We start from the raw sequence: 23,819 nt of genomic DNA on the forward strand, positions 1-23,819 counted from the left end.
GGTACAATGTTTAATCTGAAATATCTTGAGGTTATTTAGTGTCAACTCTATTGGAGAAAAATCTTAACCTAGCTGTTAGTGCTGCCAGTAACCGTTTAACACAAAAATGAAAACATGTTTTAGCCTAGCTGGAGCAGAAAAAAATGCCAAGAATAAATTTCACTTTAAACCCAGAACGATGCTTTTAAACGGAGACACCCACTATGTTTCCACTGGAGTGGACTTTGGTTCTGTTCTCACCCTTTATTGGGAATACAGGGCAATATTACAGTTTAGGATCATTAAATGAACAAACGTGGTGATACAGTATTGACAATAAGAATGACCTCAATTATGGGAGTAAGTGGTTTTCCAGTTTGGAGGGTAACAGAACAGGTGCAAGATCTTCAAAGAACCAGATTACTCAGCCACTGAAAGGTTTTGGCCTCAACTAATGGCTGGAAGGAGAGCCAGTTGGTCAGCCATCTTCATCACAGCAAATCAGAATCTGCACAATTTTTCAAACTAATTTTAGGTATAAGAGAGAACTCCAGACTGACTCATAAATTGATCTGGATAACTACTAAAGTGTCCTCTATTCACAAGTTGGCAAAATCTTCAGAGTGACTGTTGGAGCAAGGAGCCTTTCATGTGCTCCCAGTTGTTATATAGTGCATAGAGGCTAGTAAGTGTTAGTCCTGCTAGACCACCTCGTGCTACCCCTCGAAGACCACCTGGGGGAGAGAGAGAAATAGATTTGTACTGCATAGTGGCCTAGCATCAAAGGATTAAATAAGAGTATCATAAAATTAAAACATACCCCCATTCATATTTATAAATACTCCATCCCAAACAGCAGAGTAACCAATCAGGAGATAAATTCCATACTGTTTCACATTTAAAAAACTTTTTTTTAACGTCACAATTTTTACCTAAGATAATCAGCATTAACAATTTCTTGACTTTTCTCCATCTGACTTGTGCTAAATACAGTTCTAGACTTCACTGTCACTGTTAATTGATTTGAGGCTATAGTATAATCAAGGCCACACCCCTTTTGGAAATAGTGAACAGCCTTTGGACTCTGCACTGGCTCTCAAAACAACTTGGAAGATTCAAGTAGAGATAAGATGGCTATTATGAAGCTTTGAGTTAGGCGCTGATGAAGCACCAACTCGCCCACCCCCCACATTCCTACACAGATGTGTCAAAAACAGTCTATAACTACTGAGCAATGAAGCTTCTAGCATCATCACATTAATTGAAAAACATTGAAGAGTTAGACTGAACTATTTTTGCTTCACAAAATATTTTTCCTGTGGAAAAGGGTAAGCAATACTTTGTTTGAAATGCAGAAACAAAAATGTTTCAACCAGTTATCTGAAAATAGCCCCAAGACAGATACCTAAAGAAACTTAAGTACTTGATGTTTCCTTACAGTTTCATAAATAAGTAGGGACCATAAACTTCAGGCAACCTATACTGTACCTATGGAGTTTATTTTTCAAGTTGTGTCAGGAAAGCAAAGGGAATATGGAGTTATAGTCCACTGATTATCTCACTAGAGGTGTGGGACAGTCAATTCTGTGAAATTCAGTGATGTTGCTGAGTTCACTTCACACCAAACATTTTTGCAGTGAATATCCTGCCAGACGGCTTCAGCTGATAGATCAAATGGCCACTCCTTCCAGGAGCCTCTAGTCTGAAGAGTTCTGATAGCTGACCTGCTTAGACTTCTACTATGAAATACCCTAATTATCTCTTTCAAACAGACCCAAATACAAACTGCATACATCAGCTATAAATAGATGTCAAATATGGAGGAGGGAGGAATCAGAAATACATAAATAAGCCAGGAACTATAATTAGAAAACAAATTTAAAGTAAATAGGAGATACCTCCTTGAAGTCAAGATCTCTTTATATCATCTTGCTATAGTTAGACTAGGCACTGCAATTGGATTTGCAACTGTATTCAATATGACTGAAACATAAAACTAAGGTATAATGTGCTAATTAAAAACAATCTCAGTCTAGAAGGATCTGCTTCATGTCTTTGACCAGTAAGTCAATAAAAAGTTTTATGGAATGCAAGTGAACTATAATTAGAAAATTCCTAAAATGAAAAATAAACTACAAAGTACAGGAGAATAAAAGCTAAGCTGTTTGCAAGAACATCACTATGGCTCAGTTATTAAACCTCAACTTTGAGTGTAATGAGGGTTCTCTCAAACAGGTTACAAAACTTTCATACTCGAACCCATTTTGAGTCAACACAAAGCAAAAGCTAAGGTGACGTCACCACTGTTTATTAGAAAAATGATGAAGGCAGGTAACTGAAAGCTCAATAGTTTCTGCAGATACTATTTCCTGGAACCAGACACTCAGACTAACGCCCCTGGACCTTTAGTATATAGATTACAGAACCACAGAGCTCTGTAGTCTGCCTACTGGGTTTGGAAATAGCTGCAAACTGTTTCTGCCAGTTGGCACTTTGTTTTGAGTATCTAAACATTGTTTCTGCTTGGCCCTTCTGGAGGGATTTTCACACTAGTTTTCAGCCATCAAATAAGCCTCCTGGAGGGCACAGGCACTGGGTAACAGAATTACAAAACTTTCAGGTCTCTGGAACATTAATGGCATATTACGTGTTCATTAAGAACAACTTATCTGCCCAGCCGGTGTGTCTCAGTGGACTGAGCATCGCCCCATGGACTAAGAGGTCCAAGTTTGATTCCTAGTCAGGGCACATGCCCGGGTTGTGGGCTCGCTCGATCCCCAGTACGGGAAGGAGGAAGCCGATTGCTGTATCTCTCTCACATGTATGTTTTTCTCCCTCTCTCAAAAAAATCAATAAAAACATAATAATAATAGAAAAGCTTTCTACTTTCTAACTAAACTGAAATAAACAGTTCGAATCAATTAAATTACTTCTTTGAAGACTAGAAAAAAGTTATTTCCAGCAAGAAAAAAAAAAGCAGTGTTTGATTTACTAAGCAGTTAATCCTGACTCAAGGGTAGCCTTTTATCACATAGCAGCCATGTTTTAGTTTTAACTCTTACTACTACTTTCAGAGTTTTCCAACTGGTTGCTCTGTGAAATGTTTGAGGACCTTGGCTTTAGGCTTTCTGTAATCAAACAACTTCTGGCTAGCTAAGCACAGGAAGTTGATTAGCAAATATACTTGTTTTGAACAGAGAGTAATCAAATAAGGCCAACGGTCAGTCTCTATAAAGCACAACAAACATGAGATGTGTGTTTCACAAAGTTTTACCTTCCATCTTTTTTGGATCCTTATACCACTTCCAGAAAGGGCAAATATTACTTCTTTAAACATGGGGAAATGAAGCCCAGGGCTGGCTAGTGGCAGAGCTTATACATTAAATTAATAATTACTTCACAGCAGGAATTGGTAAATTTTTCTTAAAATGGCCAGAAAATAAGTATTTTAGGCTTTGAGACCAAAGGCTATTATGTAGTACTTATAAAAGCATTTGAAATGTCACTTTAAAAAAATGTAGACACACGGAACAGGTAGGCATCTGGCAAACAGGAATTGGTGGGCCCCTGGTTTAGAGGAACAGACTTACCTATACACTGATATAGCTACTAAACACCATTCAAAATATTTTTCTCATTAACTTAAAAGAATTTGGTTAAATTTATTATTTTTGAAAATTGTGGTAAAATACAAATATGGTATTTACCAAAGTGTACAAGTTCAGTAGCTACCATCATCACCATCCATCTCCAGAGAACCTTCATCTTGCAAAACTGAAACTCTGTACCTGAAATAGTACCTCCTCCTCCACCTTCTCAATCTAACGCTTAATATTTTTTTTATCCTCACCTGAGGACATTTTTTCATTTTTGTTTAGAGAGAGTAGGAGGGAGAGAGAGGAAGAGAGAGAAACATGGACGTGAAAGGGACGCATCGAGTGGCTGCCTCCTGCATGACCCCAATGGGGACGGGGACAAACCACAACCAAGGTATATGTCCTTAGCGGGAATCGAACCCGGGATGCTCTGGTCCACAGGCCAATGCTCTAACTGCTGAGCCAAACCGGCCAGGGCTATAAGATGACTTTCTGTTTTTAAAATTTTTTATTTTATTTTTATTTTTTTGCATTTATCTTCAGATAGAGCAGGAAGGAGAGAGGGTGGAAGAGAGAGAGAGAAACATAGATGTAAGAGAGACATCAAGTGGTTGCCACCCACACAACCCCAACTGGCCTTTCTGGTTCGGGGTCTGACACTCTAACTGTTGAGCCAAACCGGCCAGGGCTAAGATGACTTTCTTATGGAAGAAATAAGATTAACAGATCAGGAATGTTTTTTGAATGGGAAGAGGGGCCCGTGTCTTGGTCTCTAAGGCCTTGTTTCCCAAAGAAAGTCACCAGGCCTCTTAAACATTCCTAAACTAATGGATGACAGCAAAACTACAGCTGTTCTTGTTCTGGCAGAATACTGATCATTATTAAACACTTTCATATGCCACAGAAAAATCTAATAACGACATTTCACGCCTCCCTAACTGAACTAAAATCATATGAACAAAGTGAACTACCAAGCAAAGTAAGAGAAAGACTCATAGAGAGCAGGCAAACAGCTCAGGGAGTGTTGGGGGTTGTGGGTGAGCAAAAGAGAAAAACTCACGGACATGGACAACCCTGTGGTGATTGCGGGGGATGACATAGGGGGGTGGAGGTGGAAGAAGGCATAGAGGGGGGATATACAGTAATGAAAAAAATAAAAAATTAAAAATATCGTATCATCAGAATTATTACTTTAAAAAATTAGCCTCTTGCTATGGCTGGGGGGCTCAGTTGGTTGAAGTATTGTCCATACACCAAAAGATTGCAGGTTCAATCCCATCATGGCACGTGTGGGAGGCAACCAATTGATATTTCTCTCCCCCTTCCTCTCTCTAAAAGTATTACTCATGTACTAAAGTTACTACATTGAATCATACTACTTTCATTCTAAACTCCTCCTTCCTTTTATTAATTAATTTATTTTTTATTCCTCACCCGAGGATACTTTTCTATTTATCATTAGAGTGGGAGGGCGGGAGGGAGAGAGAGAGAGAGACAGAAACATCGATGTGATAGAGCCACATCGACTGGCTGCCTCCCGCATGACCCTGCCAGGGCCGGGGATGAACCGCAACCCAGGTATGTGCCCTTCACTGGAACTTAACCCTCCACTCATTGGTCTGTGGGCTGACGCACTAACCACTGAGAAAAATCGGCCAAGGCTAATTTAATTTTTTGTTGTGAATCCTCACCCAAGAATATTTTTTTCCCATTGATTTAAGAGAGTGGAAAGAAAGGAGGAAGAGAGATAGAAACATCACTGTGAGAGTAACATCAATTGCTTGCCTCCCACATGAGTCCACCCAGGGACTGGGTATTGAAACTGCAACCCGTGTATATGCCCATGACATAGTATTGAACCTGCAACCTTTTGGTGCATAGGCCAACATTCTAACCAATAAACCACACTGGCCAAGGCTAACCTCCTTCCTTTTTATTTTTTATATATTTTTTTCCCTATTGATTTTAGAGAGAGGAAGGGAGAGGGGGAGATAGAAACATCAATGAGAGAGAACATCGACTGGCCGCCTCCTGTATGCCACCCACTGGGGATTGACCCCACAACCTTGGCATGTGCCCTGACCGGGAATTGAACCAGCAACTACTTGGTGCATGGGATGACGCTTAACCACTGAGGCACACCTGCCGGGCTAACCTACTTCCTTTTATTAAAAAAATTATCTATTTTTTATCCTCACCTGAGGACACTTTTCCATATTTTGTTCAGATAGAGTGGGAGGGAAAGAGAGAGAGAGAAACATCGGATGTGAAAGAGACACATCAAGTGGCTGCCACCCACACAACCCAACCAGGGCTGGGGACAAACTGCAACCAAGGTACATGCCCTTAGCAGAAACCGAACCTGGGTCTCTGGACCACAGGCCAACGCTCTAACCGCTGAACCAAACCAGCCAGGGCAAAAAAATATCTATTTTTGAAGAGTACACGGGACTGGAAATATTTTAGGTCAGTAGGAATTAGCTCTTTGCCAAATGTAAAATTCTTCCCCTAACAGTTTATGCTATTTCTAGATTAAGAGTGCCTAAACTATTTTCTAAACATGAAAGTTGAACTACATTAATATTCTTGCCACACAAATCAATAAGACACTGATCTGCCTTTGTTAGATTGACTGTGATGTGCTGAGCTAGGAATTGTGAAGCAATGCTGGAATTCTGGTTCAGCAGATCATTTACTTACTTTATGTTCCACAACTGAAAGGAAACTGCAACCAACTTACCACCTGATGGAGTTAATGAACAATCCTTTTTGCTTTTTCTCTTTTGAGCCAAGGGCTTTCCACTCCATAATTTATGTTGAAGTTGCCCCAAGCTATTACTGCAAGAAAGTCCTTGACACAGAAAACAAGGCTCCCATTTCTTTGATAATATCAACTGTTTAGCTTTTCCCTATTTTTAAAAAATATGCATAATGCTTTAAATTAGATGACAATTTGTATTCTTATATTCAGAACTTCTCCTAACACAGGAAATGGCACAATGGCTTACTCTAAGAAAATGGAATGGTGGGGACCCAACTGGAGCTTCAGTGCCTACCCACTGGGGTAGAAGCAGCTTTCCACTCTGCTCCAGCCATTTGCCACCATAACGTGGAGTGAGCTGGGTGTCGTTGTCAAAAACAGCTGAAATTCCAGATTTTTGTGAAATCTCCATTTTTAAAAATACTAACTTGTCATTTAAAAATCTTTGCTGGATGAGTGCTACCTTTGTGAGGCCATTTAAAATTTTAATTCTTTTGTCTGACCCTACAGATTTTCAATGTCAAAGTATTTTTAGGTTTTTAACAAGGTTTTTCTATGCCAAGGCAACAGTTCAGGGACATATTCTATGTGAAGCTGTTTGTGTGTAAACACACATAAGTGTTGCAAGAAGTTTTGTGAGCTCTTAGGAATAAAATTCCAAATGCAATCTATTTTCAATATAGAAAAGCCTCTTACTCTAAGATATGTTAGGACAACTTTGACTTTATAATCATGTGAGATTTCTCTCATTTCTTTCTAGTAAAAATTAAGCAAAAATACTACCTGATATGTGTGATGGAGGAATTCCTAACAAACAGAATGACTCAGTTAATCAAATATCTAATACATAATAAAGCAATCAAACAAAAGTGCTTTTCAGAGGCAGAAATATAGAACTTATGCAGTTTAATTAAACCATTTAAAACTTACATGTAGCAGGAAGAAGGGTGTCAATGGGGAAAGAAGAAGGGACATCTGGAATACTTCCCACATTAAAGATACAAAAAAACCTTGAAGTGTGGCCCTGGCCAGTTTGGTTTAGTGGTTCGAGTGTCAGCCCTCAGACCAAAGGGTTTCGGGTTTGATTCCGGTCAAGGGCATGTACCTGGATGGCAGGTTAATCTTCGGCCCCGGTAGGGGTAGAGCAAAAGGCAACTAATTGATGTCTCTCTCTCACATCAATGCCCCACTCCCACTCTATCCAAAATCAATGGAAAAAATATATCTTCGGGTAAAGATTAATAACAATAAAACAAAAACAACAAAAACAACAAAAACTGAAGTGTGATGAAAAATTTGGAGCTGTCACTCCTCATATGACATTTTTTATTTTAATCCTCATCTGAGGGTATTTTTCCATTGACTTTTAGATAGAGTAGAAGGGAGGGAGGGAGAGAGAAACATGGATGTGAGGTAAACACATTGTTGGTTGTCTACCGCATGACTCTGGGGTTGGGGATCAAACCTACAACCCAGGTACAGGCCCTTGACTGGAAACTGAACCTGAGTCCCTATGGTCCTTGGGCCGATGCTCCAACCATGGAACCAAACTAGTCAGGGCTCATATGACATTTTGAAAAAAAACTGTCTTAATACTATGCTCATCTATAAAGTTTGAGTGTGATTATCACTTCACAGAGTATTATATATTGTTTATTGCTGAGAGTATAATTATAACTCAGTAAGTGTTAGTAATTTTGCAATTTTGAGAATTTAATATCTGATCTTCACCCAGACCATTCTGGTTCCACTCTTAGGACTTTTGTTTTTACAAAATTGAATGGTATTTAGTTTATCCAATGTTCATTCATAACAATATTATTCAAGGCAGCCAGGAAGCAACCCAAGTGTCCACTGAGAGGTGAATAAGCAAAATGTAGTATTATGAACAATGGTACTATTCAGCCTTAGAAAGGAAAAAAATTTTGACACATGCTACAACATGGATGAACCTTGAGGACATTACACTAAATGAAATAAGCCAGTCACAAAATGACAAATGCTGTATGATTCCACTTACATGAGGTACCTAAAGTAGTCAATTTCATAGTTAGAAAGCAAAATGGTGGTTGCCAGGTGCTGAAGGGAACAATGGAGTTGTTTAATGAGATTTCAAGTTTTGCAAAATGAAGAAAAGTTCTGGAGATTGATTGCACAACAATGTAAACCCATTTAACATTACTGAACTATAATACAGTTCAGATGGTCAATTTTATGTTACATGTATTTTACCAAAACTGAAAAAAAAAACAAAAAAAAAACACCAAAACAATCACCAAATTTCTAAGAACACTAGATTATACTGCAAAAAAAAAGTATAGCCTTCTTGGAAAACTATGACTAAAAAGCATACTTCAAGTGTACTAAAGGACAGCTCTCTATTCAAAATTTCCTACCTGTACATTTATACAACATGCCCGTCATAGTTCCAGCTGCTACTGTATTGAGGTCATCTTCTGCACCTCGTGTTTTCTCAATGATGACACCAAATGCACTATAAAGCAAAGCTACAGGAGAAATGGAACTCATCAGTAATAAAAAAGTGATTAAAAGCCAGTATGGAAATTATATTTAGATAAATATATCCTACAGACATCATTCTATAAGTATTCAAAGGCACATAAAGAGTGATTCCTTGAATACTGTAATAGCAAAAGCCCGGCAACAAATAAAATGCCCATCAGGAAGAGACTGATACAGAAAGGAACTTTCCATGTGATGGAATACTATATATACTCAAAACAGAATGGAGGATGAGCTACATTCACTATCATGCAACGTAGGCAAGTGATTACAACTCTGATTATGCAAAGATGATGTTTGGAAAGATTCAGAAGAAATATTAACAGAAGCTATTTTGTTTTAAAAATTTTTTAATTTTTTCTCCCTTTATTGATTTTAGAGAGAGAGGAAATGAGAGAGATAGAAACATAGATGAGAGAGAATGACTGGCCGCATCCTGCATGCCTTGCACTGGGGATCGAGCCCACAACCTGAGCATGTGCCCTGACCAGGAATCAAACTGGCAACCTCTTGGTGCATGGGTCGATGCTCAACCACTGAACCACACTGGCTGGACTAACAAAAGCTATTTATGGAAAGTACCAATGGGGACCTCCATGAAGAGTATCTTTAATTTTCACTTGTATTTTATTTACAGTAGCTGTACTTCAGATTTAGAAACAAAAACACATGTATTTCTTTTTTTTTATTTTTATCCTCACCTGAGGACAATTTTCCATTTTTTGTACAGATAGAGTGGGAGGGAGAGAGAGGAAGAGAGAGAGAGGGAAACATCGATGTGAAAGGGACACGTCGAGTGGTTGCCACCCGCACGACCAACCAGGGGCCGGGGACAAACTGCAACCGAGGTACATGCCCTTAGCGGGAACCAAACCCGGGTCTCTCCGGACCGCAGGCGGATGCTCCAACCGCTGAGCCAAACCGGCCAGGGCCACATGTATTTCTATTGTAAGAAAAATATAACTTAAAAAAAGGTGAAGTTTGGTTCCTGTACTTCACCAAGATCAACCTTTGTTGTGATTTTTAAAAAATATATGATTTTATTGAGTTTTTTAGAGAGGAAAGAAGAGATAGAGACATTAATCTGAGAAACATCAATCGGCTGCCCAATGGGGATTGAGCCCGCAACCTGGGCATGTGCCTTGACAGGAATTGAACTAGGATTTCTCAGTTCGTGGGACAACCCTCAATCCACTGAGCCACACTAGCCGGGCATGTTGTGATGTTTTTAGAAGTTTACAAAGGCTCTTTTTTCTGTTTCACTTATTTAACTGAAACTGAACTTGAGCAGAACATGTGATTAATCATGTATCACAAAAGGAGCACACAGGGTGACTGGCCATCCCAGTGTGCCCAGGACTGAGAATTTCCTGGTACATGGGACCTTCGGTGCTAAAACTAAGAAAGTTCTGGGTAGAACAGGATGGCTGATTACTCTAGGTACACAAGCAAATCAAACAGAGCAAAGGCGGGTGATGATGTATGGGGGTGGGGCAAGGGGACATGAGCAACATGGAAGCAGCCATCTACTAGGGGCCCAAATGACAGTCTGACTTTATAGTGTGAAAATGTACTAATTCCAAACTTCATGACAAGGCTAGGATCTCATTGTGTCAAAAGCCTTTTCTATCTTTCAATGAGATGCCTAAATTTTTCCTTATTTAATCTGCCATATTTAAAAGATTTTCAGGCTTTCAACTAAGTTCTAAAGAAAACCTTGATGTTAGGACATCAGTGCCACAAGCAGGTTTATTTTAAGTCGTGAGTAAAGAGTCAGTCATTCATAAACAATATAGTAGGAAAGCAGTGGGCCCTAAGTACTACCAAATTACCCCTTGCTTAGAGGTATCTTCAAAGGCCCTAATGATGAACCAGCCTTAGGGAAACAGAGCAAGAGGGCTGGATTAATCCATCACATCTAACTACAGGACACTGAGCCTTTCCTACCATACAAAGCCATTTGCCTTGAACCTAAATTATTTGGATTTCATTTAGTTAAAACATGATTTTATTTGGTGTCACGCTTGGACAGGAGCGAATTCAAAGTTCTAAAAGATTCAAAACATTCAGAAATGGTATATAAGATGGTAGTAGCACTTTGGGATTATTTTATGTAGTTCTTGGTCTCTTCCTAGAATTTAAATTTTTCATGGTATGTGTACATTCTTTCCTTGCATTAACAATTTATTATAAAGTAAAATCTCTACTTACCCAGAGAACCTAGAGTATTAGCCCAAAGTGCCCCTTGCCTGGTCACCATGTTCAAAATCCTATAAGGGCAGAAAGACACAAATTCTGTATTTAGAATCATTAATTCTTCAGTAACGTGAAAAACCATTAATTGCAGCTATTTAAAAAGTATAAACCCGATTCCCAGTTTTTTTCATTGAAATAAATTAAGAATGACTTACTTTACAGAAATATAAACGAAGGTAGGTTAAAAACTCCAACCTTTCTGAGCAACAAAGAAATTTCTTATTAAATATATAACTTATTAAATATATATCAAACACATAAAGGCTTTGAATGACAGCCTGAAATGTATTTTATAAGACATTTACAGAAACTGATCTGCATTTAAAAAAAAGGCCATTTTAATGAACAAACTAGTTTACTGTTAAGTTTTGTTTGGGGGGTGGGGTGAGGGGTACATACTGAAAATATTAACTAGAATCAAAGCATGGAGTATTACAGAATATACAGAATTAATAAATACTCGAAGAGAAGGAAAGAGCAAACCAGAATACACGAGGAAGGACACTCTATGTCTGCTCCCACACTAGAACTAAGCAGCCAAAGTGAACGCTTAGCATACTCTCAAGGAAGCATAGTTCTGCCTTGCACCAGTGCCTGATGCCATCAGAACAATGACAGAGGCAACTGGAGGAAGAAGACAGGACATTCCTCTCCCAGCAGTGTAACACCATCACAAGAACATTCTGTCTGGACAGCTGACTACTGCTGGAGGTTAGAGAATCACAGTAACAAACAGAAAAAGAACTGATTTAAATTAATGCTCAATAACAAAAATTTCTATTACTCACAAGAGGTTGTTTATGGCGAAGTATACTGTTTCTAATCAATTATTTACTAATATATTTAAAACTTAACACATTGCTTTTACATTCATCACAATTTTTTTTAAAATTCTGCGAAAAAGAAGTCACTCTTAAAATACACGCTTTTTATTGATCTTTAGAGAGGAAAGGCAGGGGTAGAGACAGAAACACCGATGTGAGAGAAAAACATCAATCGGTTGCCTCCTGTATCCACTCTGACCAGGGACTGAACCATAGCCTGGACATGTGCCCTAACTGGGAATTGAACCAGTGACCTTTCAGTGCATGGGATGCACCAACTGAGCCACCTGAGCCACACCAGCGAGGGCTTTCACAGGCTTTTAGAATTATTAATTTTCATAGTACTGTACTTCTGATCGTACTGCAAACTGGTAAAATTCTTTGGGATGTAATTGAGCAACATACCTTCATTTACCTCACAACCATTCTTAAAGGCAAAAAGTATAGAAAGCTTACCTATGATCACAAAATAGTAAGTAATAAAACTAGGCTTTGAAGCTACATAGATCTGTCTAGCTCGAAACCCTATCTTCTTTCCATTTTAATATGCTGTCTCTCAGGTAGAGCGGCACGATTATATGAAAAATGGTATATAAGATTTTTAAAAAATGCAAACCAATTTGACTCTCCAAAAAATCAACTATTACTGTTCTAAAAAACAAAGGTTATCTTTTTCAGGAGATCTTCCACTTTCAAATTGATACTTAATAATATAACATTGGGGACTTGTTTCATAATAATATGGAAGGGAAGGAGATGGGACACAAATGGTCTTGGTTGATGGTTGTTGAGCATAAGTCATGGTTAACAGGTGTTCACTGTACTATTTTGTCTACTTTTGCATACATTCTCTATAATACAAAAAGTAAAAGAAAATTATTAGAATAAGAGACAAATATTAAGAATATAAATAGAATAGTCAATAATCTGGGCTAATAAAGCAAGGGCAACGATACACACAGGAACAGGAATATGCCTCAGGATTCCCAAGGTCTAATTCTAGCAGACACCTGCTGCCATCTGCTGGTTAAGCAACAAAATAATGAAGAATGAGTTTCAAGTGTCCTAAAACATAACTGAGAGCCATTTAATATATACTGTGATTACAATGATATAAAGTATAAAAACATGCAAAACTAAACAATATAGCAAGGGAATATCAACAGGGACTGGTCATGTTTATTTCTTTAGGTGGGTGAAGATATATACTTTCTGACCTTTTTTGATTGTACTTTCCCTTCTCTGCAAATCAATTTTCCTAGAAGACTACTGTCCTTTTGGAACTCTCTCTTAAGTTCTAGGAATTTCATTTAAATTTGCTGCAGCTTTCCATTTCAGAAATAGAGAGTAAAGTTAAAATCCAAGTCAAGTAATAGCAGATCTAGCAACCACTCTATGTGCTTCTTATTTCTTCACTACCACGTCCTACAGGTCTGTATGCCCCTGAACAATCCCAATAATGTACTAATAATTGTATAATTTGAAAAGCAGGTTATATAGGCCTGCAGAATAAAACAAGTGCAGCTGAGAAGTTATGTTGGGGTAGGACCAGCTGACTGAGGGACACTGGCTCAAAAATCATTCCTTTTAAAAGCTTAAGAATCAGTAACCTGATTCCTTAGTTCCTTTTATTTTGAGCAAGAAAAAAAAATTTACCAAAAAATATATCAATACTTGCAATATCTGTAATCTCAAGGTAGTGCTCATCAAGCCAACACAGTAGAAGTTAATATTCACACATCACCACATCATGAGACTTACTGTACGTTTCTTGGTTTGGACCAGGCCATGTTCTGGGTTTCTTTCAATCCTAGCCGTAGACCGTTCATTGCCCCAAATGCAGCCCCTAGTAACAATTCATCCAAATAATACATCTTTATATTTAAAAATGGCACTTCTGATTCTTTTTTATTTTTTTATATAATAGGAAAAGATGAAAATGTAAGTAATAATTTTAAAACAACGTAAAAGCAATATTCTAATTGCTTTTGATTTTAAGCATCTTTGACTACTTGGATTGAGGACACTTAAAAAAACTGTTACACCCACCTGTCATACAACATCCTCCAATGGTAAAAAAGGCCAGTTCAAATCTGCCCCGGGTTTTATTAGCTCCGGTTGGTAAAATAAACTCATCTGTATCCTAAAGGGGTAATAATAAAAACCAAGCTGAGCTCCCCTCAGAACAGAGTAATTGCAAGTTTTTTAATTTGTTAAAATAGTTTTTCACAGAAAGTAAAACCCTACATCAACTAAAACTTAGCTATACTTAGTCAAACAAAAACTTTCTGCAACAACAGCAACACCTAAACCAAAGTGAAATGACATATACAACATATACAGTTATGCTCATTAATTCTTAGGAGGGATTAGTTCTGATGAGGGATTCTTATTCAGAACTATGCTTCTCCATGTTTTACAAAGTGCATGTAATTTGCCTTATGTAATAATAAATTTGAAGCAACACTGCAACAGTTTAGAAAGAACAGCCCTAAAGAAAGGCAATAACACAGTAACAATCTAGAAGGAGAAAATAACTTTCATTCCATAGCTACTATTTAACAAGCACCATTTAACAATTTATAAGACTAAATGATTATTAAAAAAAAAAAAAAGGAACTATAAAAGCACAACAGTTTGGATCAATTATGTAAAGGCAAAATTGCCTTCTTAACAATTATTACTTTGCTAGTCTTAGAAAGCTATAAATCATCTTTCCAATAAATGCATAAACAAAATTTGGTATGAACCCTTTACAGGCTATTATCCAAGAAACCCAGGTTAAGAAATGCTACTGTTAAGAGCACAATATGTTAAATTGCGCAATACAATACACTCTTATTAAGAACATGTTCAATACATTTTTGCCAAGCTTTCCACAAAAATGGTTAGAAAAAGCCCCTGTAGTACACACACACTCGGTCCCTTTGTGAAATACTGACCTTTGTTTAGTAAATGCATTCCTGATTAGGAAAACCACAGCCCTGCCTGCACTGGATTTTTTATTTCTGGCTTCTGCACACATTCTCAGCAAAAACTGCATAAATAAGCAAGCAAATCTACTCTTATCACATAGAAATGGTTTGTTGGGTAATAAAGGAAAGTCTGAATAAATGCCATGCCATAATATAGTTATATAGTTTTGTAAAGTTTGGGTGCTTCCTGACTTTTAAATTAATGAATAAATTTTATTTTTTTTAAATATATTTTTATTGGGGGATGGGGAGGAGGGTGTCAATGAGGAAAAAAGGAGAAACATCTGTAACAAAAATAAATAAAAATAAAATAAAATAAAAAATATTTTTATTGATATTTTTAGAGAGAAAGGGATAGAAACACTGATATGAGAAACATAAACTGGGGATTGAGCCCACAACCTGGGCATGTGCCCTGACTGGGAATCAATCGAACCAGGACTTCTCAGTCCATGGGACAATCAATGCTCAATCCACTGAGCCACACTGGCCAGGCTAATGACTTAACTTTAAATTGTGATTCTGGTTTGAAGTTTTTTGAAATTCGTTATTTAATCTGATGAGGTAAATAATTATCTTTCAATGCAGAAATGGGTCACTAATTACAAAGAGTAAATTGAAAAAAAAAAAGGTCGTTATAAACATTAGTAAGCACAAGTATAAGTCATCAACAACTTACTCTGTTAGGGTCAACAATATGAGGGTTGCAAGCAAATATACAGCAATTCACATACAGTCACTTGAAAATAATATTAAACCTTCCAAGAAACTGGAATATCTTCCAATTTATTTGTCTTAAGCTTTTTCAAAATGTTTTGTAGTTATCAAAGTTTTGCATTTTTATTGAATTTAGTCCTAAATATTTTATTCTTTTTGATGTTACTGTAAATGGAATTTTTACATTTTCATGGTGTCCATTGCTATTATATAAAAAAATTATAGCCCTGGCCGGTTTGGCTCAGCGGTTAGAGCGTCCGCCTGCGGTCAAGAGAGACCCGGGTTCGGTTCCCGCTAAGGGCATGTACCTCGGTTGCAGTTTGTCCCCGGCCCTGGTTGGTCGTGCGGGTGGCAGCCACTTGATGTGTCCCTTTCACATCGATGTTTCCATCTCTCTCTCTTCCTCCTCTCTCTCCTTCCCACTCTGTACAAAAAATGGAAAAATGTCCTCGGATGAGGATTAAAAAAAAAAAATTATATACATGGACCTTGTATCCTTCAATTTTGCTGAAACTGTATATTAAAATTTTTTTGTGTGGTTTCTTTAGGATTTTGTATACACAAGATCATGATACTTGAAATTAGATAGTTTTACTTCTTCCTTTATCAGTCTTGATACCTTTCATTCTCCTGCCTAACTGCCCTGGTTAGACAATGCTAAATAAAAGTGAAGAGAGTGGCCCTAGCAGGTTTGGCTCTGGGGTTAAAGCATTGGCCTGTGGACCAAACAGTTGCAGGTTCAATTCCGATAAAGGGCACGTACCTCGGTTGCAGTTCGGTCCTGGCCCTAGTAGTATGGAAGGCAACTAATCGATGTGTCTGTCTCACATAGATGTTTCTCTCTCTCTCTCTCCCTCCCACTCTATCTGAAAATAAATGGAAATATATCCTTGGGTGAAGATTTAAAAAGAAAAAAGTGAAGCAAGTGGACACCCTTGTCTTGTTCCTTATTAGTGGGAAAGTATTGAGACTTGCACCATTTAAGTATGATGTTAACTTTGAATTTTTTTCATGAGTTCTCTTAGGATTTTTTTTAAAAACTTCACTTTTATTGTTGACTCTATTACAGACGTCCCCATCCCTCCCCACCAACCTCCTTTGCCCACTTCTACCCAATCCCCATAGCTTTTGAAATTTTGCTAAAATATATACATATATATTTTTTATCCTCACCCGAGGACATTTTTCCATTTTGTTCAGATAGAGTGGGAGGGGGAGAGAGAGAGAGAAACATCGACGTTAAAGGGACACAGCACGTGGTCGCCATCCGCATGACCCAACCAGGGCCGGGGACAAACTGCAACCGAGGTATGTGCGCTTAGTGGGACCAGACCCGGGTCTCCCCAGACCGCAGGCTGCCGCTCTTACTGCTGAGCCAAACTGGCCAGGGCAATATATACATATTTTTAATGGGTAGTTTTTATTTATTTAAAACTTGTAAAAAGTAATTTGGAAAAACAACAACAACAACAAAACTGTACAGGGGCTATAAATAAAGTGATTGTCCTCCATCTCTTTTGCTACCCATAATCCTCAAAGACTATTGCTGTTTGATAACTATATTTTTCAAGACATTTCCCTGCTCAAACATATTTTTATATGAACAATAATTTCTGTCACAGTTGGAATCATATTGAGCACACTGTTGTTTTTTTCCTCCAAAAAATGTATTGTTTGTCTTAAATTTTTTTTTTATTTTTTAGAAAGGAAGAAAGATATAGAAAAATCGATGTAAGAGAAACATCAATCGGCTACCTCCTGTGCTACAATATTTTTTTTATCAGATTAAAGAAGTTCCTTTCTGTTCCTAGTTGAGTCTCTCCATTTGTTTTTGTTTTTTTAATCACAAAGGAATGTTGAATTTTGTCAAATGCTTTTTCTGCATCTATTAAGCTAATCATGTAGTTTCTTTCTTTTACTTATATGGCATAGTATAATGATTTTCAAATGTTAAATCAACTTTGCATTCCTGAGATATCCAACAAAACTCTTTGAAGTTTCTTGATCAGTTCAGTCCCAATCTAATAAAACAAAAACCAACCAAAACCAAAACAGATTGGCCAGAGTGGCTTAGTTGGTTGAGCATTGACCTGTGCACCAAAAGCTTGCCGGTTTGATTCCTGGCCAGGGCACATACCAAGGTTGCAGGTTTTTTCTTTCTTAATCCTCGCCCAGGGACATTTTTGCATTTATCTTCAGATAAAGCGGGAGGGAGAGAGGGGAGAAGAGAGAGAGAGAGAAACATTGATGTGAGAGAGGCACATTGAGTGGTTGCCACCCACATGACCCCAACTGGGGTGGGGATAAACTGCAACCAAGGTACGTGCCCTTAGCGAGAACTGAACCTGGGCCTCTCTGGTCCGCAGGCCAATGCTCTAACTGCTGAGGCAAACTGGCCGGGGCATAGGTTGTGGGTGTGATCCCTAGTTGGGGAGCGTGTGAAAGACAACCAGCCCTGGCCAGTTTGGCTCAGCAGTTAGAGCATTGGCCCGCGAACCATAGAAAGACAACCAATCACCGTTTCTCTCTCACACTGATGTTTTTTTCCTCTCCCTCACTGCTTCCCTTCCAAATCTATCTAAAAGTCAACGGAAAAATATCCTCAGGTGAGGATTAACAAAAACAAACAAACAAGCCTAAGGTAAGGAGAGAATCTTGAAAGCAGTAACAGAAGGAACTCATCACATAGTAAAATTACCAGCAGATTTCTGAAGAAACTTGAAAAGCCACAAGGCCGTAGGCCAATATATTTAAAGTGCTAAGAGAAAAAAATGTCAACCAAGAATCCTGTATCTACTAGAATGGTCCTTCAAAAGTGAGGGAGACATTAAGACATTACTAGTTAAACAAAAGCTGAGGAAGTTCATGACCACTAGACCTGTCCTGAAAGACATGACCAAGGGAGTACGCTGTGGCTAGGTTGGTTAGGTGTATTTCCATGCACCGCAAGGCTGCAAGTTTGATTCATGCCCGGGTCTTGGGCTCGATCTCTGGTCAAGGGTGTGCAGGAGGTAGTCAATTGCTGTTTCACTCTCACATTGGTGTTTCTCTCTCTCTCCCTCTTCTTCTCTCTCTGAAAATGAATAAAAAAATTTTTAAGAAAAAAAATGAGAGCATTGCAAAGTGAAAGGGACACTAGACAGTACTCTAAGCTTTATGAAGAGAGACGATCTCAGAAAAGGAAAATGCACAGGCAATTACAAACGTTAGTATTATTATAACTTTGGTTTGGCACTCCACATTTTGTTTTCTACACAATTTTAGAGATTAAACCATTTAAAAGAATTATTATGCCCTGGCCGGTTTTGCTCAGTGGTTAGTGTCAGCCTGCAGAACAGAGACTCCCGGGTTTGGTTCCTTTAAGGGCACGTACCTCAGCTGCAGTTTGTCCCTGGCCCCGGTTGGGGTTATGTGGGTGGCAACCACTCGATGTGTTTCTCACATCGATGTCTCTCTCTCTCTCTCTCTTCCTCCCTTTGTCCCTCTCACTCTATCTGAAGATAAATGCAAAAATGTCCTTCGGTGAGGATTAAAAAAAAAAAAAAAGAATTATTAGACATGTTTTTGGGGACACAATGTATGAAGATACAATTTTGTGACATTAACACTTAATAGGTGGTAGAGGCAGAGCTATAAAGGAGCAGCATTTTTACATGTTATTGAAGCTGGTATAAATTCAAATTTATACCAGTGTTATAACTTTAGGATGCTAAATGTAATCCCCAAGGTAACCACAAAAAATATTCCTATAGATTATATACAAAAATAAATGAGAACAAAACAAAACAAAGATTTCACTACTGAAAACAAGAAAACACAAAAGAAGACAGCAATATAGAAAGGCAGGAAAAAAGCTAGAAGGCATATAGAAAATTACAAAAATCTCTCCTTACCAGCAATCACTTTTAAAGTAAATGGATTAGCTCTCTAACCAAAAGACAGAGATTGGCACACTGAATTAAAAAAACATGATCCAACTACAATGCTGTCTATAAGAGATTCCCTTTTAGATACAAAGACACAAATTGATTAAAGTCAAAGGATGGAACAAGATATTCCAGACAAATAATAACCAAAAGAGAGCAGGGTGGCTATTCTAATATCAGAAAACGTAGACTTTAAATAAAAAAAGACTACAAGAGACAAGGTAGTGCATTATATTAATAAAAGGTTTGATACAGCAAGAAGATAGTAATGAATCATCAAAATATATGAAAAAGTAACAGAATTAAAAAGATATAAAAAGTTCTACAATAATAATAGTTGGAGCCTTCAACAGTTCACTCTCGATTAATAGATAGCAACCATTATAACCAGATATAGAACTTAACACAATAAACCTACTAGATCTCAGAGACATACATTCTACCCAATACATTCTTCTCAAGTGCATGTGAGGCATTTTCTAGGATAGACCTTATCTTAGGCCACAAATTGAGCACCGACAGACATAAAATATACCATAAAAAGTATCTTCTCGGACCACAACAGAATGTAAGAAATAACAGAAAATGGGAAAATTAACAAAATTGTGAAAATTAAACACCTCCTTAATCAAGAGATCAAAGAAGAAACCAAAAGGGAAATCAGGAAATACTTTAGAGCTAAGTAAAAAAGGAAACACAATATATCAAAACCTATGAGACTCAGCGAAATGGGCGCTAATGGGGAAATTTATAGCTATAAATGCTTTTTATTAAAAAACAAGAAAAATCTCCGATCAACAATCTAATTTTACAAACTAAAGAATTAGAAAAAGAACCCAAAGCTAGCAAAATGAAAGACATATTGAAGATTAGAGCAGAGATAAATGAAATAGAGAATAAGAAAACAGAGAAAAAGAAATGAAACCCAAAGTTGCTTCTTTTAAACACCTTTAGCTAGATGGACTAAGAAAAAGAAAGAGAAGACGCAAATTACTAAAATCAGAAATGAAGGTGAGGACATCATTATAGATTCTACAGAAATAAAATGGATTACAAGTGCTATGAACACATGAATGCCAAGAACTGGGAAGAGCTTGATGAATGTACAAATTCCTAGGTACACAAAACTCATCAAGAAATAGAAAATCCTAACAGACCTATAACTAGTAAGGTGACTGAATCAGTAACAAAATAATCTTACAATAAAGTAAAGCGAAGCCCTGGATCTGATAGCTTCACTGGTGAAATCTACCAAACATTTAAAGAAGAAAAACAAGCCCTAGCCAGTTTGGCTCAGCGGTAGAGTATCGGCCTACAGTCCAATGAGACGCAGGTTCGATTCCGGCCAAGGGCACGCGCTTCGGTTGCGGTTGCGGTTCGTCCCTGGTCAGGGTCATGTAGGAGGCCACCAATCCATGTGTCTCTCTTACATCGATGTTTCTCCTTTTTTCTCTCTCTCCCTCCCACTCTATCTGAAGATAAATGGAAAAATATCCTTGGGTGAGGATTAAACAAACAAACAAAGAAAAAAACCAACCCCCAAAACCCTTTAAAGAGATTTAATTAACTAGTGTCAGGGAGAGTTGCAGCCAAATCCCCAGGGTTTGTGAGAAAAATGGGGTGGACACCAGAGAACTGGTGTCTCCAAAGTATATATTGCAGACCAGGTGCATAAATACCTGGCATTTTAAACTTTTTTAATGTCAAGCACCTAATTTATGAAATCAAAAAAGGACTGGTCTTAATCTTACCTGCACAAGATACCGTGGATCCACATTTAAATAAGGAGACAGAGGATTCATACCCGTCACTAAAGAGAAAACAAAGCATCATATTGCAACAAAAAGTTTAAAGTTATGAAATTTAGCATTAATTCTGCTTGTTTCATGTCTTGCAGTTTTGATTTACAGACTCACTGAATGTGAACATTTCTCCCTTTTTCAATGCTTATCCTTCTTGTCCGGCAGTTCTGGGCTGCCTTCTGCTGTCTTCAATACCAAACCAGGTCTTGCAGTGGTGACGCTGGTTCCCACACAAAGGTAAAGGCAGTAACGTGTGTTGAATAATCAAAGTATAAGAAAGCATAGCCAAGGTCAATTATAAAGCTAATTTCTTTAGACTTTGCTACAAGAATGCTTGCCAAGTGTACAAATTGCAAAATAAGACTGACAAGAGACCAATCAATTCTATGGGAAAAACAGTGTTTGGGTTATGTGTTGTGCATAATATTTTGTGGCAGGTCCTTCAGATTTTAGTATTAACAGCTGCTGACAGAATTGATTTACTGTGGCAGAGTAGAGAATTCTTGGGCCATCCCAACAATGCGATGGGGATCAGGCAAAAGAAAATGGAAACTCGAGAGGGCTAGACTTGAATCTCACTAACTGAAGTTAGAAAAACCTATCAAGGAAAATTGACTTTCTCACATTTTAAATTTAATCTTTGGAACCTTATGTATCTCAATTGTTCACAAATCTATGCATTATCCACGATTCTAGTCTTTTCATTAATGGAAAGTCCGATTAGTTCCACATTCAATAGCCATCTTGTGTTGTTACTTATCACCATCTTTACTGCTACCACCCTAGTGCAACCATTAAATTTCACCTAGACTACAGTAACAATCTCCTACCTAACTGGACTACTTATTTGCTCTAGTCCCTTCAACTCACTTTCTACAAAGCAACTAAAATTATTTTTTAAGAAAAGGAAATCAGCCTTAATGGCTGTCATTTACACTTATTATCAAATCCAAACTCCTCACCATGGCTTACAAAACACATTAGCTGCCCTTCCTTGCCCCTCTCATCTCATTATCTCCTACAACTCCTACTCTCTTGCAACTTTGTACACACACCTAACGATTGTTCCTGCAATATGCCAAGTTTTTTTTTTTTCTCAGGACATTTGTATCCCACATCTCCACTGGTATATTTGCCTCCTCCCAGGCATCTGTATTGTATTCAGGTCACAGCCCAAATGTCAACACCTGAGTTGCTTTCCCTGCCCCATTCTAAAGTGGCTTCCTGCTCTCATGATCCCGCGTTACTGCCTTCACACACACTTATCACTTATGGAAATGTGTTTGCCCCTTGGCTTGCTTCAACAGGATGTAAACTCCATGAAAGCAGCAGCCATTTAAAAAAATTAAACTGCTGAGTCCTGCGCCCATAAAAGTCACTGGCTCCTTGTAGGTGCTCCGTGAATGGGGTTCCCCCTTCAATCTCTCACTTGGCCTTCAAATCTTAATCAAATTAATGTAACGATGTTTTGCCACATTAAGGCAGTGCCCTCTGTGCTCCAAAACTCGGAGCTCCTAAGACTTACTATATATAAACTGTGTTCTACATTCAGTTTGGACACAGGTGACACTAGAAACTTGAAAGGGCTTTTTATTTTGCTCTTGAGCATAAAGGACCTAGAGAAATAACACAAGAATTCTCAAAAAATTAATGTTTTACAAAGTACTTATTCTCCACCAACTTGCTACTATCTCTAAGCTCAAGCCCCGTCCCTGCAGTCGAACCCCGCAGCTTCCGAGGCGCGGACGGCAGCCCGGGGCGCAGAGGCGCGGTGTCCCTAGCACCCTCCACGGAGCTCTCCTCCGGCTGCCACCCGCGCGTACTCGTGGGGTCTGCCCTGGCGGCTCCTTTGGGGAAGTGGAAGATAAGGCACAACGTGCGCCAGCATGTTTTCTGCGGGACGCTGCCTGGAATGCACTTCTGTGCAGGGGGCTCCTCGACGCAGGGCCGAGCACAGCCCATCGCACAGGACACGTGGGCGGCGCAAGCTAAGGCCCAAGGCTCGGACACCGAGGAGGAAACAGGGAACATCTCCTGGGTCCAGGGCAACCACACAGCTTCTCGGGGACCCATGTCTCCAAAGGCTCGTTCACTCCGGGCACCACTGACCCTGCAGACCGTGCACACCAACGAAAAGGACAACAGGGCGCGCCGCACGCCAGGAATCAGTCCGAAACGATGGCAAGCTGCGCGGCGTACTTACGCGGGACGCCGGCCAAGTCCGCGTGCGAGTAACCCGCTCCGCCGGCTCCGAAAAAGCCGGCCAAGCCCCCTGTGGTTTTGTTGCCGCTTCCCCCGCCGCCCTCCATGGTCTTGCAGCGAACTGCCCGTCTCTTCTCACCACCGCCTCAGGCCGCGATCGTCGGCCGTTCCTCCTCAGGAACAGCGGGGAGCAGCGCTTCCAGGGACTCCTTCACACGCTGACCTTCCGGGCGCCGGCGTCCGCGAAGCCTGGCGTCC

The 23,819-nt window shown here is 38.8% G+C and overlaps 1 protein-coding gene and 1 non-coding gene across 3 annotated transcripts; both read right to left on the minus strand.

Moving 5' to 3' along the window:
• Positions 1-171: 171 nt before the first annotated feature.
• On the minus strand, positions 172-23,808 carry LOC118632530 (mitochondrial import inner membrane translocase subunit Tim23). Of its 2 annotated transcripts, none has more exons than XM_036265722.1 (7): positions 23,563-23,808; positions 21,309-21,367; positions 13,989-14,082; positions 13,701-13,785; positions 11,071-11,129; positions 8,733-8,843; positions 172-713 (listed from the first exon to the last, which is right to left on the minus strand). In XM_036265722.1, exons 1-7 carry the CDS (start codon positions 23,666-23,668, stop codon positions 598-600), a joined length of 630 nt encoding a protein of 209 aa, XP_036121615.1. In that variant the 5' UTR covers positions 23,669-23,808; the 3' UTR covers positions 172-597. The 2 variants fall into 2 exon arrangements, with proteins under 2 accessions (XP_036121615.1, XP_036121616.1); XM_036265723.1 differs by lacking the exon at positions 172-713 and adding an exon at positions 8,372-8,415.
• Positions 11,623-11,825, minus strand: LOC118632808. Its single transcript, XR_004960071.1, has one exon. It is a non-coding gene; the product is annotated as a small nucleolar RNA SNORA74 (small nucleolar RNA).
• Positions 23,809-23,819: the final 11 nt, after the last annotated feature.

Source organism: Molossus molossus, unplaced genomic scaffold (genome assembly GCF_014108415.1).
Source record: "Molossus molossus isolate mMolMol1 unplaced genomic scaffold, mMolMol1.p scaffold_m16_p_17, whole genome shotgun sequence".
Lineage (NCBI taxonomy): Eukaryota > Metazoa > Chordata > Mammalia > Chiroptera > Molossidae > Molossus > Molossus molossus.